General features: G+C 36.0%; 1 protein-coding gene across 2 annotated transcripts; it reads right to left on the minus strand.

Moving 5' to 3' along the window:
- Window positions 1-1,334: 1,334 nt before the first annotated feature.
- Window positions 1,335-15,925, minus strand: LOC145914714 (uncharacterized). Of its 2 annotated transcripts, none has more exons than XM_083002539.1 (27): window positions 15,700-15,925; window positions 15,151-15,416; window positions 14,710-14,929; window positions 13,863-14,113; window positions 12,940-13,189; window positions 12,484-12,752; window positions 11,823-12,027; window positions 11,359-11,609; window positions 10,373-10,583; window positions 9,797-9,972; window positions 9,448-9,570; window positions 8,883-9,030; window positions 8,673-8,799; window positions 8,415-8,608; window positions 7,920-8,157; window positions 7,510-7,658; window positions 7,283-7,341; window positions 6,756-6,895; window positions 6,028-6,273; window positions 5,512-5,682; window positions 5,073-5,191; window positions 4,824-4,966; window positions 4,431-4,623; window positions 3,898-4,024; window positions 3,571-3,704; window positions 3,121-3,298; window positions 1,335-2,599 (listed from the first exon to the last, which is right to left on the minus strand). In XM_083002539.1, the coding sequence occupies exons 1-27, from the start codon at window positions 15,886-15,888 to the stop codon at window positions 2,319-2,321; spliced, it is 5,058 nt and encodes a 1,685-aa protein (XP_082858665.1). In that variant the 5' UTR covers window positions 15,889-15,925; the 3' UTR covers window positions 1,335-2,318. The 2 variants fall into 2 exon arrangements, with proteins under 2 accessions (XP_082858665.1, XP_082858664.1); XM_083002538.1 differs by having other exon boundaries at window positions 12,940-13,192.
- Between the last annotated feature and the right edge of the window lie 635 nt (window positions 15,926-16,560).

Below are 16,560 nucleotides of genomic sequence, written 5' to 3' on the forward strand. Positions count from 1 at the left end.
TCTGCCTTTGAGAAGTTTCTGGCTTGCAGTTTGCAGACACATCATTCCGTTATCTGTTAGCTGCTGTTACAACAACTAAATAGAAGCGAAAGCCAGTTTATATATGGGGCCATTTTGGTGCTGATTTTAGTTACAAAAAGAAACTTAATAAGTGGAATTTCTGACTAAGAAGCTCACTCAATTGTGTATGAAGAGGTTTCACAAAATCAATGTCGTCCATTTTTGACAAGAAAACAAGATCAACGGCATCAAGTAAAGTGTACTTACTTATATACAACTGTATGCTGCATAATCAAAGCTATTAATGTCTTAAATTTTCTTTCAAAATGTTTTGCATTTTTAACAATATGGTGTTTGCATGTAATGGATAAAACGCAAGTTCATTGTTAAAAATGACACCAAAGCTGCATCTTTGGTTTATCTTTGTAGTGGGATTCATAATCGAAATGCTAGGTTTGTGTTACTGTAACTTGACAACAACCAAACAAAAATGCTCCTATGAATAGTTATGTATATGATATTTTTCCATTTGTTCATTTTTCTTCATTACTTCCTCTTGAGAGGATGGTATTGCAAAGAGAAATTTACAATTACCAAAAAATCTGTTTTTTATTATGAAAGGTGATGTTTTGGAAAGAAACCACACTTATAAAATTTATTCTTTTGTGTGGGTATTGCCGAAAACTGAACACGGAAAGCCTGATTTAATTGCATTTCTTGTCGTATAACTTGTTGCGGCGGGTCAAAGTTTCGCGCGCCGAACCTCTTTTGTTTGTCAGTTGGCAGTGGATCCCATTCTTGGGATTGCAATCGCAATGTGAAGACAGGCAAATATGTAGCTTGAATGCTGCGGGTGCGGCGGGAACATATCAAAAGCACCCAAGGTACGATAGTAACTAAACCAACATAGCGTGGAACGTATTAAACACGTTGTTGGTAGCATTAATTAGTTTATGTTCAGAACAAGCTTGAATCGATGGTTATTTAACATTCACAATTACCACTGTTTGTTGGAGTGTATGGACAAAACGTTTATCGTGTGGCATTTAACCCGGGTACTTGGCGTTTTTGTGTAAGACACTAATTTTGACCACTGTTATTGACACCAAAGGCAGACCGCGTAAATTTGTATTTGGTATGGATGTTGGCCGAAACAAGTCTAATATCGGCTGGTTATACTTTGTTGGACTTAATTTAAGTAAACTTACTATTCGTGTTTTAGTTTGGTAATATTGCAAACAATTTTGTTTGTTCGAGTTTGGCCGCCGTCCGCAGCGTTTTTTTTTCAAAAAAATCAACAGATGAAAATAAATCTCTAACAAAAGCAATGCAACTCGTTGCAGTTTTATTTGAAATTGATCGACAACGACAAGACAACGTTGGTTTTGTAGTTTTCAAAAGTTAGATTTTCCAGGTTCTGTTAGGAATTACAGAAATTTTAAATAAACAAAAGCTACAAATCAGGGCACCAGCTTTGCGGAAACATCACAGAAAATGAGCTAACGACTCATCGAAATGAATTAATTAAACAAAAGCATAAATGAAGACTTTCAGGTTCGGAAATGGATACAAAACACAAAGCCCACACACAAATTACTGGCAAGTGACATTTTTAACACTAAAAAGCGACCGACAAAAAGCTTTGAATATTTAAGCCACCAAAACCACACATAATTAAGAAAGTTGGTTGGCATTCGAACACATCAATTTATAAACTTAGGCATGACTGGTCGTTACCTACGAAAACCGGCAAAATTACCGCACAAATTTTACCTGCACACGAACAAATTAATCACCAGCAACTTATTAGTGATGAAGAGAATAATACCCATAGATTAACAGAATTTGGTGTTTTGGAGAATTTTATGATAAACCACCTACACGCAACCTTGGAACACGCACATAAAACGTAACAAAGCATAAAATGAAACAGAATAGCTGGTTGAAAACAAGCATTGGCGTTTAAAATGAACTTTTCGAGAAAGAACTGAACAGTGACATCACAAAATGAAATATTTTTCAAGCTAGTAACTTGCTCTACAGAGCGTAGATCATAAAGACTCGCATTGTGATGTGACAATCACAACTCTATTAGCATTTTTATATCAACAATAACACAAGAGACGTTGAGCAACTGAGATTTGCTGGCGTGTATTTTTCCATTCAATTCGTCAAAAAGATTAAAATTATTGGTGAAAACGTTGTAGGAAACCTTAAACTGAAAAAAACTTATTACATTTCCCGACTTAATATTGAAACCCAACTTTTTACCGAGGGTCACAAAAATCAACAAGTAACTTGGGACAAGTAGCTCAGGTTTACTTGTAAGTAATCAGATACGATGGATAAACACTGGAATCCTTGAACACGACGAATATGCGTGGCCTCTTGGCATCATCAACGACGCTGTCGTACAGTTGGTTGCTGTTTGAAGGACCGGGTTTGGCAGGCGGTGCTTTCAGATCTGGGCTTCCCCTACAGTAATCGCCAGTGATGACGTTGGCAAGGAACATGTAAGAGAGATGGGTTGAGCCGCTCGCGTAAGCGGCAGAGAAGGACGAGTCGACGGCGAAGTAGGAACCCTTGCCGAAAAGAGTGGCTGCAGAGGCAAAAAGGGAAAGAGTTAATAGAAAATTGAACAAATAAATTTCAAAGAATCTGCCTTTCGGTTGCAATGTCACGTTGATTTTTTTAATTACCACCGTTTCGCCTGCTTTCAACAAAGCTTTATCAGGGTAATCTACGATTATTGTACCAGAAGACATATTCTTTGACATTGCAATATGCCTGACAACAACACAATATTTGCCAAAAATATGTGTCGCATGACGAAAAGATGCGAAATAACGACAGTTGCATTGACTGAATTTTACTTGTTAAGTATCTGCTTATGAGTAACGTGAAGGATGCGGAATTTACAAGTTGGGCCTTTTGCCTACTTTGACCACGGAATATTTAGATTTTGATGGACTCAATTTTCACGTTCCCTTTTGGAGAACCCCCAAAAGTTGTATTTTCAGACTACATTCTATTCCGCCGAATCCTGAGACAATTTACACAACACCCTGAATATTTAACATACATTTGGAATAAGTCAGTGTTAATTATTTGTCCAATTACCATTTTTGCCGGCGAACCCGCGATCGAAACCATGGGCGCAAATCTTTTCCGCATCTTCCTCAGATGTGCCGTGGAATAATTCCTTTTCCACCGGGTTTTTTGTCGTCATGCGACGGGCGACGTCGTTCTTTTTCAGTAGATATTGCTGATACAGTGCCGGGTTTTGAATCCTTTCCACCTGTCAGGGGTTTGTTTAGCTTACAAGATTGGGACTGTTCCTTTAACCCTTACTTCACTATTTTTTCTTTATCATAGCAGCCTTTTTGAATAATAGTCCCTAAGGGTAGCTGGGTCTCTGCAAGCCAAATGTTGCCGACCTCTAAACTAGTATGTACCACAAACATGATCATGCAATCATTTTAATGGTATAATCTAGGTGGTTGGATACTTACTGTAGGTATGCGGTAGATTATGGTTCAATGACAAGGTATTCTAGTTGGAATCACATACCTTTATCAGGATTTGATATAGAGGGTTGCTTGCAATAAACTTTTTCTGCACCATTTCAAACTCTTGGCTCTCTCTTTTCACAAAGACCTTGGCCCAAGGGCGTCCTCCCAAATCAACCCAGTTTGACGGCAAACCTGTAAACAAATTTAAGGCTGAATTGAAATAAATTTGCATGCATGAAAGCCATTGTGGTTATTTCTAAAAACTTGCTTATTTAAAAAAAACAAATTTTACCGCCCAATGATTTTGCTCAATCTAAATTAAAATGTAATGAATGCGACATAATGATACAACTGAGTAACTAATGATGAAAATACTGCTGTTCACCTTCACCACTTATCACCACTCTTTTGATTCTTCCATGTGTTTCTTTGAAAGTGTATTCCATGGAGGAAAAGTTCAGCTTGATTTCACTTCCTTCAAATGCAAGAGTCTGTGAAGCAGTGGAGTTTCTCTGCAGAAAGTCGAAAGTCTTGGTCACTAGAAAAGACTGCAGCACTATTATTATGCACACCAACTATACAAGAGTATGACAGATACCTGATATTGGATCTGTAATTAAACCAAGCTACCTTGACAGTCTTTAACCATCTTTTTCTGTGTAAAAATGAAAACATGGATCTAACGACTTTGTGTTAATGTAGCTTAACTTGTTTCTGTTTTACATTCTGTCAGTTTCAGAAACTGATGATGTCTTTTGGGATGAAACATACTTTTTCTGATATAGCTGTCTGTATGACCAATGTTTTCAGCTTCACAAAGAAACACAAAGCATACCAAACCTTCAAACTATAGCAAGTTGGTTCAAGAATAAATAGAATATAAAGTTTTGACAAAACACATCAACTTCTCAGTCAAACCTTGAAGAGGCGCTCAACAGTGAGTGAAATTCTTGGTGGAAAATCCTGAAAAGTATTTTGTTGTTTTGTCCATTTCCAGACGCAACTTTTTGCAAGTGTCTCTGCTTCATGTAACTCCAAAATGATCTTTTTTACAAAATCATTCATGTTGCCAACATTCAGTGTGGACCCAGAAACTTTAATGCCGGTAGATCTACAATGCATTAAGTGTGGGTTACCATTACTGTGTGATATTTTTCTTGCCAATGTGAATTAATAAGTAACAACACAACCTTGTTCCTAAATTAAAGTTCCTGCATAACTGAAATATTTTGCAGTACTTGCACTGATGGGTACAATGGTCAATAAACATAATTTTTCAATCAAGTCAACTATATTATCAATAAACTTAACTGTTTTAAGACAGACACATTGTTAGCCATAGCAAACTGATAAACATCAATCCATTCACTAGGAGTAAATTTTGAAATGGCTGCATCGTTAATGGTCTTTTTGTCGATGGCTTGCTTGACGTGTGTCTCAATCATCAACTTTCCCTGGAAAGAATCACACATAAACTTTGTCATAAAAAACATTGCTTTCCTTTTTTACTTTCATATGAATGGGAACATTTTAGGGTAAAAAAGTATGACAATAGTAAACCTGCTCATAGGACCACAGTTCCTCGTATGTTAGCTCCACTTTTGCGGTGTCGTTACACTTCTTTGGGTTGCAATCGGCAGCCAATTGTTTCACCAGAGTTGCACTTTCAACTGATGTTTCTGTGGCAATAAGTTTATAGAAGGTAACTTTTTTTAAAATTATTTCAACACCAATCTCTAATCTTCACAATCCATAAAAATCATAGAATTTGAATACACACTATTCTTAGTGATCATTACACCAATAAATAAATCAGTGTTTTTTAACCAGGGGCCAACTATAGTGCTGTTTTTATTGGCTACTATGCCTCAAACTCCAGTAACTGACTGTTGTAAATACAATCGGTGATTTTGGTAATGCTAAGTTGGAAGAAAGAAATTTACTTTTACAAATCTTTGCCACATTATGAAAGAGGTCGCCATGGAACGTTAACACTTACCACCAGCAGACGTTTTCCCTTGCAAAATTGCATTTTCGAATATAGACCATAGCTTTTTGTCAAACACAACAATCTTGATCATTTTTACTGATTTCTGGCCACTGTTTGAAAACTCCCTAATAGCTTTGGCCATTGAAGATGCAATTTCATCTTCCTTTAAACCGATTCGACCTATGTGGAAAAAGTTTGAAATTGCATCAAACAACATAAATGTTTCACAAAAATGACAACCAAATGAGTAAAAAATAGTTAATATTGAGTTTAAAATGTACATGACATTCAAACACAATATTGTGAAGCAATTACAACATCAGACACCAATTAAAAACATCTTGTTTCAAACAAATTGATTACAACATCATCAGGATTTATGAAATATTTCATTGCATTTTCACAACAGTTTACATAGTGGGACAAAAATACCATTCCTCGGGAACAACAAGGACGACAGAAGTTTATATTATTGTCCATACACCTATCTGTCAAAATTTACTTTTAAATGCATCGTTGACTCACCACAACCCAATGTTGGAACCGCCACAGAGGAGCAACCAAGGACAGCAGCATAATCCAGGGCACTGCGGACCCTTGTACAATATTCTTTGATAGACCTGGGTGTCACAAGGTGAATGACGTATTTGCATTCCAACTTGCCAAAAGCATTTGTTACACGCAGGACAGAGGTTTTGCCAACAGGATTTTTATTGCATTCGTTTTGCATTCCTTTTCCTGCCTTGTCGAGGATTGCTTTCGATAGTGGGCCTGTTGCAATAATGAGCTTTTAAATCATTTGCACAAAAATCAAGTCATAATTTTAAGAATATTTTGTTGCAAATTTTATTTCTAGTATTGAGGATCTGAACCAGTACTGCAGACAACAGTGATTACTGTCCTTTTAATAAAATACACACATAAGCACTTGCTCCAACAGGATCGGCCAATTAAACATGATTTGTGTGTGTATTGTTGCCTTTTCATTCCTTTAAGTGATAGTTATTTACAAACACTTGACGTTAACAGGTTGCATTAACTTGATTAACTATTTTTGAAAGACATTTCAAATGTTGCTTCATCCTAAAAATGATGTATTGGTATTGACGTAGTACCTTGTGGGTCATTTGGAGGTAGTTTATGACAGGAAATAATAAAAGCGTCATAAGAGAGGTGTGCATGACTGTGGAGTTACACATACTGGTTTAAACTCTGTGGTTTCATAGCAAGCGTCATAACCATTAATAACTTACCTCTTGACAAATTAAAGTCAGGTGTGCAACCATTAACAATCGCCTCTGACGCGTCCTTTGTGATGTCATTGTTGCACACCAGCACCCTGATGTCCGCATAGTGTGTCTCTTCTGAAAGAGACATCCGCCCCATTCTTCTACTGTAACAATAACATGTTTTTGTAAGGTTATGTGGCCAGTAGCCTTATAAATAGTTGTTCTTTTTGAGTGATTCTGGGAATTATCCTAATTCTGTTGCAATTGTCCTGACAATGTCTATCTTGTTTATCATTACACCACAATCGCAGAAACATTTACATTCAGGTTTTGAACAGTCCGATTTTAACTTGGAAATAAAGGGTTTTGTGACTGTAATAAATAGTTGTGTAGCCCTTTCAAATGAATTGCCAAATCATTATGCTCATTAAATTGTCCATGATTTTATAAAAGCTTTTTGCTTTCTTAGTGTATCGGAGTTGTTGTCATTTACAGTAATTTGTATATGTTGGGTTTTAGTGACAAATTTACTGAAATTAAACATCCACAACCTTGGGCTCGGCGGTGGCCTTTCTTCAAACACTGGGCTTTCTCCATTAGCTGAGGTGCCCTGTGTAAAAAATAATGTAAAAAAAACATCGCACCATCAATAGTGCACCAAATTTTAAAAAGAATTTTTACATCAATTTCAGTTAATAAATATTACAACTTCACTGGTTTCATTTGAAGAATACTTGAAATGTTGAAATTAAGTTTCTTTGACCATTTCAATACTTACCAAAAGTACATTAATGGAACACCTTGCATTTTTTTCCACATAACTGACGTATGCTATCCATTGGTCAGAGGAAAAATATTTGTGTAAGCCTTGTTCACAGAAGGTGATTGTTTCAGTTGAACAATTTAGGCTTTGCAGATGTTTCAATGCTAAATGGTAAGATTAAATGACAATGTCAGCTATGGATTGTTAAACCAAAATTTTTTTAACAACCCCTATGGAAAATGATTTAGGATAAATAACAAAGCTAAGGTGACATTTGCACAACGTTAAAATGCGATTCTGAAGTTGTTGAACACAGATGTCAGATCGCCATAAATGTTTAGTCAGGCTTATGATAGAGCAGTTTTGATGGAACTATTTGTGCATGATATCTAAATATATGGAAACGGCTAAAGTGTGCATCATACCTTTATGGGCGTTACTTGGAGGTCCCAGAAGTTGCAACCCAAATTTTACAACATTCACATTAACACCTTGTGGAAAATTTGTGTCAGTCGAATGATGCTTTGCAACAAACTGGGCAACTTTGACGTCACAAGCGTGATTCAAAATCACATTTTTTGAGTGGTTGAAGAAGGTTTTTAGCAGGGCCGTTGTACGGTCCACCTCATTCTCATCAACACCAACAATCCAAATGATATTGTCCTGTGAAAATAAACCATCATTAAAAGTTCAACAGTTCAGTATCTGATAAAAAAATATAAGTCGGTAAATGTACCAAACTTTTGTGGTATTATTTTTTATCCAATTTTTTTCTTTACTGCCAATAACATAGAACTGTTCTTACTTCTTACTACTTTAACCCTTGGCAAAGTTAATGCAGAGTAAATACAACTCTAGAGGGCAACAAAAAAATTTGAAAATCTGCTACGTTTTCTTTGCTTTCAATTTTATAAACTTACTTTTTCTCTGACAATGATTTCGCTGGATTGTGACATGTTTTCAACCAAGTCTTGTGTGGCATCTTGTTGTGCATTTGTAGGCACTGTGACCAAGTTCATGTGGATAATTCTTTCCAACAGACTGCTGCCATGGGTAAAATCTTTCCCGTCTGTTGCAACCAGGATCACTTCATCCTCGCGAATCACCAATGCCCCTAAACACCAAATACAGGATTTACACAACTGTTTTTTTTAATGTGACAGCAGTTAGAATCTTGCCTCTGACACTTTCCTCAGAAAATTGTTGGTATATAATATCAACATATTTTTTGTTTTCTTTTTTGATCAGAACTTTCAATAGTTCTAGTTTGAGTTCATTCATTTGTGGAGATCTTTCAATCAATTTCTGCAAAAATGTCCAGCTTACTCACCATAGTCAATATTTGTACAGGTAAGTGAAACTTAAATTTACAGCATGGCAAATTTTACCATGCTTGAGATTTGCTCCTCTGCAGCTTGGATACATCTGCTGTCACCTTTAAACTCAACCAATTCTTTCTCCAGTGAGCATGAAACCTCAACGGCTCCAGCAAACATTTCATTCACTTGTTTGATGACTTCGCAGTTGATTAAAATCCTAAACAGGCATCAGTGTGGGACAGGTCATATATCTGTTGTATTGTTCTTAATTTGTGGACATGACTGTTAATCAGCTGCACTGATGAGACCTTTTAGGTCGAAACAGTGGCCATCTGTCTGCAGCTTACACATGACAGTTAATGTCCATCACAAACTATATGGCAGCCAAATTTAAATTGTTTTTGCAGCAAATACTGGAGTTGTAAATTGACGTATTATCAAAAAAATCTTAATTATTGAGCTGCTGGTAGTGAAAACTGTTTTGACCTACAAGGTCTCATCAGTGCAATGTAGCACTGAAATAGCTTTAAAACTAACAGGCACAGAGATTTCCAATTATGGTACTTTTCAGTCAATGTACCAAACCCAATATTTGTATTACAAAAGGAACAAGGGACTTTTGGCATTTTTATACCTGCATATGTCTTTTGAACAAGGTTTGCGTTTGTTTGATGACCCAACATGTTGCTTTATGACATCACAAACGTCCTCTACATCTTGTGCCAAACCACCAACACAAATGTTGTCATCACCCAACCTGGAACGATTCACTTGTGTTTATTTCTAGTTTAAACCTATAATAGACTTATTTCTGTAATGTTGCTACAAAGGACAACTAAAGCTTGAAAAGGATTTGAACCATTCTTTCATGCTTTTAAATGGCCCGTGGTGTGGAACACATACAAAGCCATAATCTACGTATTGTTATTTCTTAATCAAAACCTTAACTTCTATTGTGTTTCGAAAAATAAAACATTGCTTACTGTATGCCAACAGCCTTGGCTTTGTCCTGTCGTAAATCCCCCAACCATTTTGGTTGGTTGGATTTCAAGGTTTTTAAATCTTCTGGACCCAGTTCAATTTTTTCCATCACAAATTGGCAAACAAATGCCTGAATTTTTTTTGTAACTTGTTGTAAAAACCCTGCTTTGTTTTGGATCTGGCAAACCAAAAATTAAGGATTGATTAACTAAAAGAATACCTAGTGTTTACATGATTTAAAGAATGACTTAGAAACACAAGCGAACCAAAAATTAAAATTACAATTCATGTTTAAACAAAGAAATCAACACATAGTATTCATATAAAAAGTAAAAAGTTTGTTTTGTTTTATTCAAAATAATCTATTTTGCCAAAAAGGCATCATCTGTTTTACAATTGACACATGCCATATTGACAAAAGCTTAAACACATATTATATTTGAGTAATAATGTTTACTGTATCAACACTTCTTTGTAAGTATTGCATAATACAGTGACAGAATATTGATCTGGCCAACGCTATAATTTGTTTCACTTGTTTTAAAAGAATGGAAAACCGATGCATGTTAAAATCTCACCGGGCTTTGTGTTGGTGCCAGGTTTAGTGGAACTTTTTTGCCACTCACAGTGCACAAGCCTTTGCAAGTTTCATTGAGTTTGGATTTCAGGGTGCTGTATTTCATGATAAACAGTAGATTATCTTTATCTTTGTTCAATGGATGATATTCGATTTTCTCTGCAGTGGGTTCAGGCGTTTTCTTCTTGGTTGTTGTTTCACTTGTACTTGGCCTTAAAGATTCAAGTACACCAGTTACACATATTTTTTTGTTATTAACATGAAAAGAAAACTGAGCCATTTGGTAAAATTTACCACAATAACTGGTCTGTACATGTTATTGTGATGCAATTCCACTGTATTAATGCGATGTGAGTCGGAGGTTTTAAACAACACACATACAATGAACATGAGGTTTTTAGGCTTGACAGCCCAGGCAATGCAGCCCAGCTGGATCAGCCACTTTTTCCTGACGTGGTAGGGATCCCCTACGTATATGTGAATGTTGCCTGGCAAGTTGTGCGCTTGCGCACAATATACCCTGTGAAACCACTGAGCTCCTGTAGCTCAGTTGGTAGAGCGTTGGGCCTGGTTAGCCCAGGGTCGTGAGTTCAAACCTTACCGGGAGCTTGATTTTTCAAATCTCGCTCCGAAAATGTGGCTGATCCAGCTAGGCTGCATTGCCTGGGCTGTCAAGCCTGAAAACCTCATGATCGCGATACGTTAGCTGTGATGGCCAAGCAAGGACCTGCGCAGTGGGGCGATCATGCCATTGCATGTAATATTACTGCGTCATACAATGAACATTAATTTTTTTTAACAATATTGGCTGTTTTGAAAAGAACAGACACTACTAAAACCAACACACTAGGAATTTACACAAACTCAGCAGTTACACAACTGATCATGTTGTAGGAAATGACCATGTTTGCACCTAAATTTACAACATTCATTATGTAGTTACTGTTGAAGTTAATGGTTTATTTTAAGTAAGTGATGCCTCCTCACCCGCCAGATGTTTTTATCACATCATCCATCATTTTTAAGAAAATCTGCACATATTCGTCCACCCCGACCACAATGAAAGTGTTGTTGTTCCACACAGAGAATGTGTGAGGTTGCTGCATTGTCCAGAATGGCCCAGTGATTTTTTGCTTTGCAGTTTTGACCCTCTGAGCTTCATACACCCTTTGAGTGTACGAATACTCCGAAAAGAACTTTTTCATTATTGGACCAATTTTGGGGAAAAAGGGTTCTGTCTAAAAATGAAATGATGTAGTTTTTGTAAAACCAATGCACAACATTTTCCTGAAGTACAAAATCTTTTTATCACAAAACTTGGTTTTGTCAAAGAACAAAAAGATTTTCATAATGGTCAAGAAACATCATTAGGAGAAGTTACTATAATTTTTTTTTTATTTTTGTTAATGCATTATGAAATCATCAAAATTACTTCTAACAGTTATTCGTACCAGGGAGGGAACAGGATTAAGCTTCAATCCAGTTGGTTGCTTGATATCTGGAATTGCTTCATAGAAAGCAACACCCTTCAGCGCCTGGCGCAATTTCTGTGTTTCCTCTTTATCACGAAGCACAAACTTCAAAATTGCAGGAAACGCAGGAGCCGCTTTCTGGTAAACAAATGCGTTGTTGTTCTGAGCTTGATCATCACTCGTGCTGAAATTGTCAAATGTAAAGCAGAATGAAAAGATCGATTATAGGATAGCATAAGTTGTGCAACTACAAATTTAGGCTATTGTACCTCCATATTGTCTACTAGGAATGTTGTACCATAATGGCCGGTATCAATCAAACACACAAGAAGTCCTTGCTAAAAACAACATCAGCGAATATATATTTAACTTTAGGGGCGTCATTAGGTCATATTTCATTAGGAATCTGGCGATGCCCATAGGATAAAATATATATTCCTGAATTTTACAAGGCTGATCCTTTTTTGGCAAGTGCTTCTTGTGTGTACTAATATTACTGGATTCTGGCACCGGGTTACCAGGTAATCATCTGCTCTTGTGGTTTACACCCACACACTCCAAACTAATATAGGCCGGTGGTGGTTCATCTTGCATGTAGGCAACTATGTGTAAGTGTAATGTTCAACACATATTTATATACCTGTTCGGCTGACTTGGGACAATATTCTTCACAACGCCCTCTATTAAAGAAAATGCTGCTGCCACTTTGTCTTTTTGGCCAACAATGAGAATGGTTGGAGCGTTCACCCAGCGAACGTACACACCCAGATGTGTGAGGCTATCAAAGACACTGGCGAACTTTTCTCTGGCTTCAGTAAGTTGCTGCTGGTTGTATGACCGTGATTCACAAGTGTAGTTGCTGAAGAAGTCATTCAGACGTTTGTTTATCAAGTCAGTGCTCTGTGAAGACTGCACAACAAGAAAATTGTGTGCATTATAATTATTATAAAGCAAACAAACACCTTCATTTTTTTTAAAGGAAAACTTGAATAATTATGTTAAAATCTAAAAGTCAAATTAAAATTATAAACCCAGCAACTAAATTTAGTTGTAAATGGTCAATTGAATAATCATTACAATGTCATGAAAAACTAACCTTAACAGAAAGTGATTCAGGGTTTTTTAAGTTGGGTAGAAATTCATAAGTTTCAAAATTTGAGATACATTTGTGCAACTCAGTTTTGGCAGTCTCATTTACAGCAAGAAACTTCAACGTTTCAAGAAACGTTTCATTCTTTCGCTTATAGATGAAAGCTTTTGGATGAGACTTTGTCACTTTTTGTTGATTTTTGGCTATTGGGCTTGATTTTTGTTTGGTGAGGTTGTTCCAATGACCAGCAGTTCTCCTGCTAGGACATAATAACTATATAATATGTATGAAAAAAATGCACAAAGGGTATCAACACAAACTGAACAACTTTTGAAAAATCAATTGACCACAAAAGAGATGTAACTCTAATGAGTATTGCTTGCTTAAAAAAAACAAGTATTATTGTTCTTTCTTACTTTACACACAAAGAAGTAGAACATTTGAGATTAATTTTTCAAGCCCCACCGATACAACTGAATTTATAAACGAACAACATGGTCTGTAAATATTTGTCACTCTATTTACCTTTTAAGCAACCTTATCGGCAATAATACATAAAATTACGTGGGGCAATTTTTGACTGTCGGTATATTAAAGTATATTTGTAATTTTCTTCTACGTAAATAAAGTATATTAAAGCCCAAAATTGTAGATTTGTCTTAAAAAAAGCAATATGTTTGGCGAACACATGCTTTTCATTTCCAAGCCCCACTGAAACAATTGTTCTAATGTAAACATCGTCTCTTTAAACATTAACATATTTGCCCTCCTTCTTTGCCCTTCAAGCAACCTTGTCCACAACAAGTTACACAAAACTACTAACCTCCTTATATACTTATAAGTCTTTTTTAAAATGTTGTTCTATTAAAATCTGTTTTCTTGATGCTAAACATTATAACCCCAAAACAACATTGTAATGTAAAACTCACAGATAGTTGGTAAGAACTTCCATTTGACCAGGAACCAAGTGTCGTTCACCACAAACCGTCAACACACCATCCTGATCAAAACTCGCCACTACCTGAGGGTAACCCAGTGTTTGTGAGTTTTTGAAAAGTTCCTTTTTTTCCGAGTACAATGCTTTTAGTTTCATAATGTCAAAGTGAGCAGTTGCAGAAGCAAAATCATTCAGGAAAGATCCGATTAAGGTAAAACATCGTCTACGAATGGAGTCATCGTGCTAGAAATAAAAAGTAAATCCTGTGTTCAGGCGTAAATATTATTAGAACCCAAGGAATCTGTCCATGCTGCTCAGTGGTGACTACTGGATCCTTACTTGTCAGGTATCGAGAATATTAATATGTGTGGTTGGTGTCTAAATATAATTGAATAAAGTGAGCTGCAGACAGACAGCCACTGTTTCGACGTATTAGGTCTTATTAGTGCACTATCGAAGAAACTTTAGTTTCAGGCTGAAATCTGTCAGTCTTGTTACTTTGACAAATATATTTCGCCTTGTTAAAAGAATCATCAGTGTCTATAAAAAAGAAAAGCAAGAATAAGGTTTAGTGCAGTTTGGAAATGTGTGACTCTTCTAGATGACTTGAATAGGTCAGAAACAGACAATGGCATTATTAATATTTTTGTTGCTGTTGTAATAAAAGATTGACACTGATTGTCTGCCACACTTTTCGAGTATTGTTTGTGGTGTCTACTATATTAAAAATTGCGACCAACCAAGTTTATGTGGATAAAAATTTCATGGCTCAATTAAATATTATTTAATTTGAAATGACCGCCAGTGTTCAATAAACTGATTGCAGTTTCTGCACTTACTTTGTTTCTGAACACAAACACTTTGCTTTCTTCTACACTCAGTTCAACTCTTCCAAATGGCAGACATCGTTCTTCCAGTTGCTTGAAGTAAACATGGTAGGAAGTTATAAAGTTCAGGACATTTTTGTCAGGAGCGTTATACACCCATCGACACCGGCTTCCTGATGTTTGTGGCGCCATTGACATTTTGCTTGGAGAAAGGTCAGTCATCGACTTACTTCTATGAATACAAAATTAAGTTTTGTCAGAATCATGCAATTGCACACAAATAAACAGATGAACAATAACAGAAATGGCTTGGGCACTGATTAAACTTATAAAAGAATGTCCGATTGGATTGGGCTTTTTTGTTGTACAGCTTACATGTTTAAAAATACACTAAACAGTATTTCTCTAAGATTTTGCTATCCAGGCTAAATAAAAACCACTTATTCAGTTTACCTTTGCATATTTTTTGTTGGCATTGCAACCGCTTGTGGACAAATTTCATATAACATATTTGTAAAATTATCCACATCTGTCAAACGGCCAGTGACAGTAACACTGTTTTGTGAAAAATTCCATGTGATTTGGCAATCTTGGTTGTATGTTTCCAGATTACGACGTATTAGGTGTATATTTGCACTTATTTGGAAAGTGGATGAAGAAAACTTATTAAAAAAATTGTCCAATGCTTCGATTGTCTGATGTTTTGCCCCATAAACCTGCTACAGAAGCAAATGCAAAAGTTAAAACATTCATCAATTATGGCACATAAAATGACAGAAATAGTATTTTAAATGGTTTCCAATCAGGTTTTTCATCAAATTTACTAGTAAACCACAACTAAATTACGAACATGATCTGAATATTTGAAAATTGTATCACAATATAGATTGTTTCACATAAAAAAATTATGATACTATTATGTTCAAAACATATCAAAAATGACAGAACAAAACCCTGTTTAAAACGATTTTTTTTATATTGAATAACTCATGGAAAACTTACAGGTCTAAAAGTCACTGCAACTTTTCCAACACCTTTGCTTTCCGAAATGTTATTTAAAGTAGCTGATTTTCCAATGTTAGATCTTATGTCATTGTGATATTGGGGATTTCTTTGAATGAATTCAATAATTTTTCCACTGCATCTGTACACAAAGCTCTCACCATGAGCAGAATTCTTTGGGCTGGACATTTTCTCTTTAATAATCTACACCACTTTGAAGGTTGTCCAGCCTGGATACAAAATTGTGTTTGTGTCAAATCTGATTAACTAACTAAGTTAATTCTCACAACCACATTGGAAAAATTTTTGTGGATAAATCCTCTGCTCACTTTTGCGAAAATTTGCCAATAATCTGCGCAATCTTAATTGGCTAATGCGATACCATAGGAAAAAACATTGCGATCGACCTGCAAATTAACTATCGCAGATAAAATCCTAAGCGCAAAAAGCAAACTTTCCAATCTGGCACATAAACAGGTCAACATAGCAAGACTGCAGTTTACCTTTCTTGACAGCTTTAGAGATCAAGCAAACAGTGAATGTAACCTAGATACATATTTTGAACGAGCCAGACATTAACAACTCAACTTTTGGATACACAAAGTTCATTTTTTAATAAACCATTAACAACCTAGCGCATGACGACATAGCAAAACCAAACATTGTGTTGACAGATACTGCAGTTTCACAGAGCGTATTTTCCTTCTGTATTTGCGCGTCTTGTTTGAAGTATTTCTACTAAAGCAACAATGCGTTACGATATGATTGCAGTAGCAAGCAAGTGAAGCACGCAACCACAAACAACTTGACTTCCCCAATTGGTCAAAAACTCCGTTTTCATCACGGGGAGTTCCCTTATTA

This window comes from Ascidia mentula, chromosome 9 (genome assembly GCF_947561715.1).
Source record: "Ascidia mentula chromosome 9, kaAscMent1.1, whole genome shotgun sequence".
In the NCBI taxonomy this organism is placed as follows: Eukaryota; Metazoa; Chordata; class Ascidiacea; order Phlebobranchia; family Ascidiidae; genus Ascidia; species Ascidia mentula.

Excerpts from the sequence above, each read along its gene's own strand:
- LOC145914714 (XM_083002538.1), bottom strand. The coding sequence starts at position 15,888 with ATGTCCAGCCCAAAGAATTCTGCTCATGGTGAGAGCTTTGTGTACAGA. Across the intron at positions 12,028-12,483 it reads GTCCCAAGTCAGCCGAACAG|CACGAGTGATGATCAAGCTC; the intron begins GTATATAAATAT and ends TGACAATTTCAG. Across the intron at positions 4,624-4,823 it reads AATGTGTCTGTCTTAAAACA|ATCTACCGGCATTAAAGTTT; the intron begins GTTAAGTTTATT and ends AATGCATTGTAG.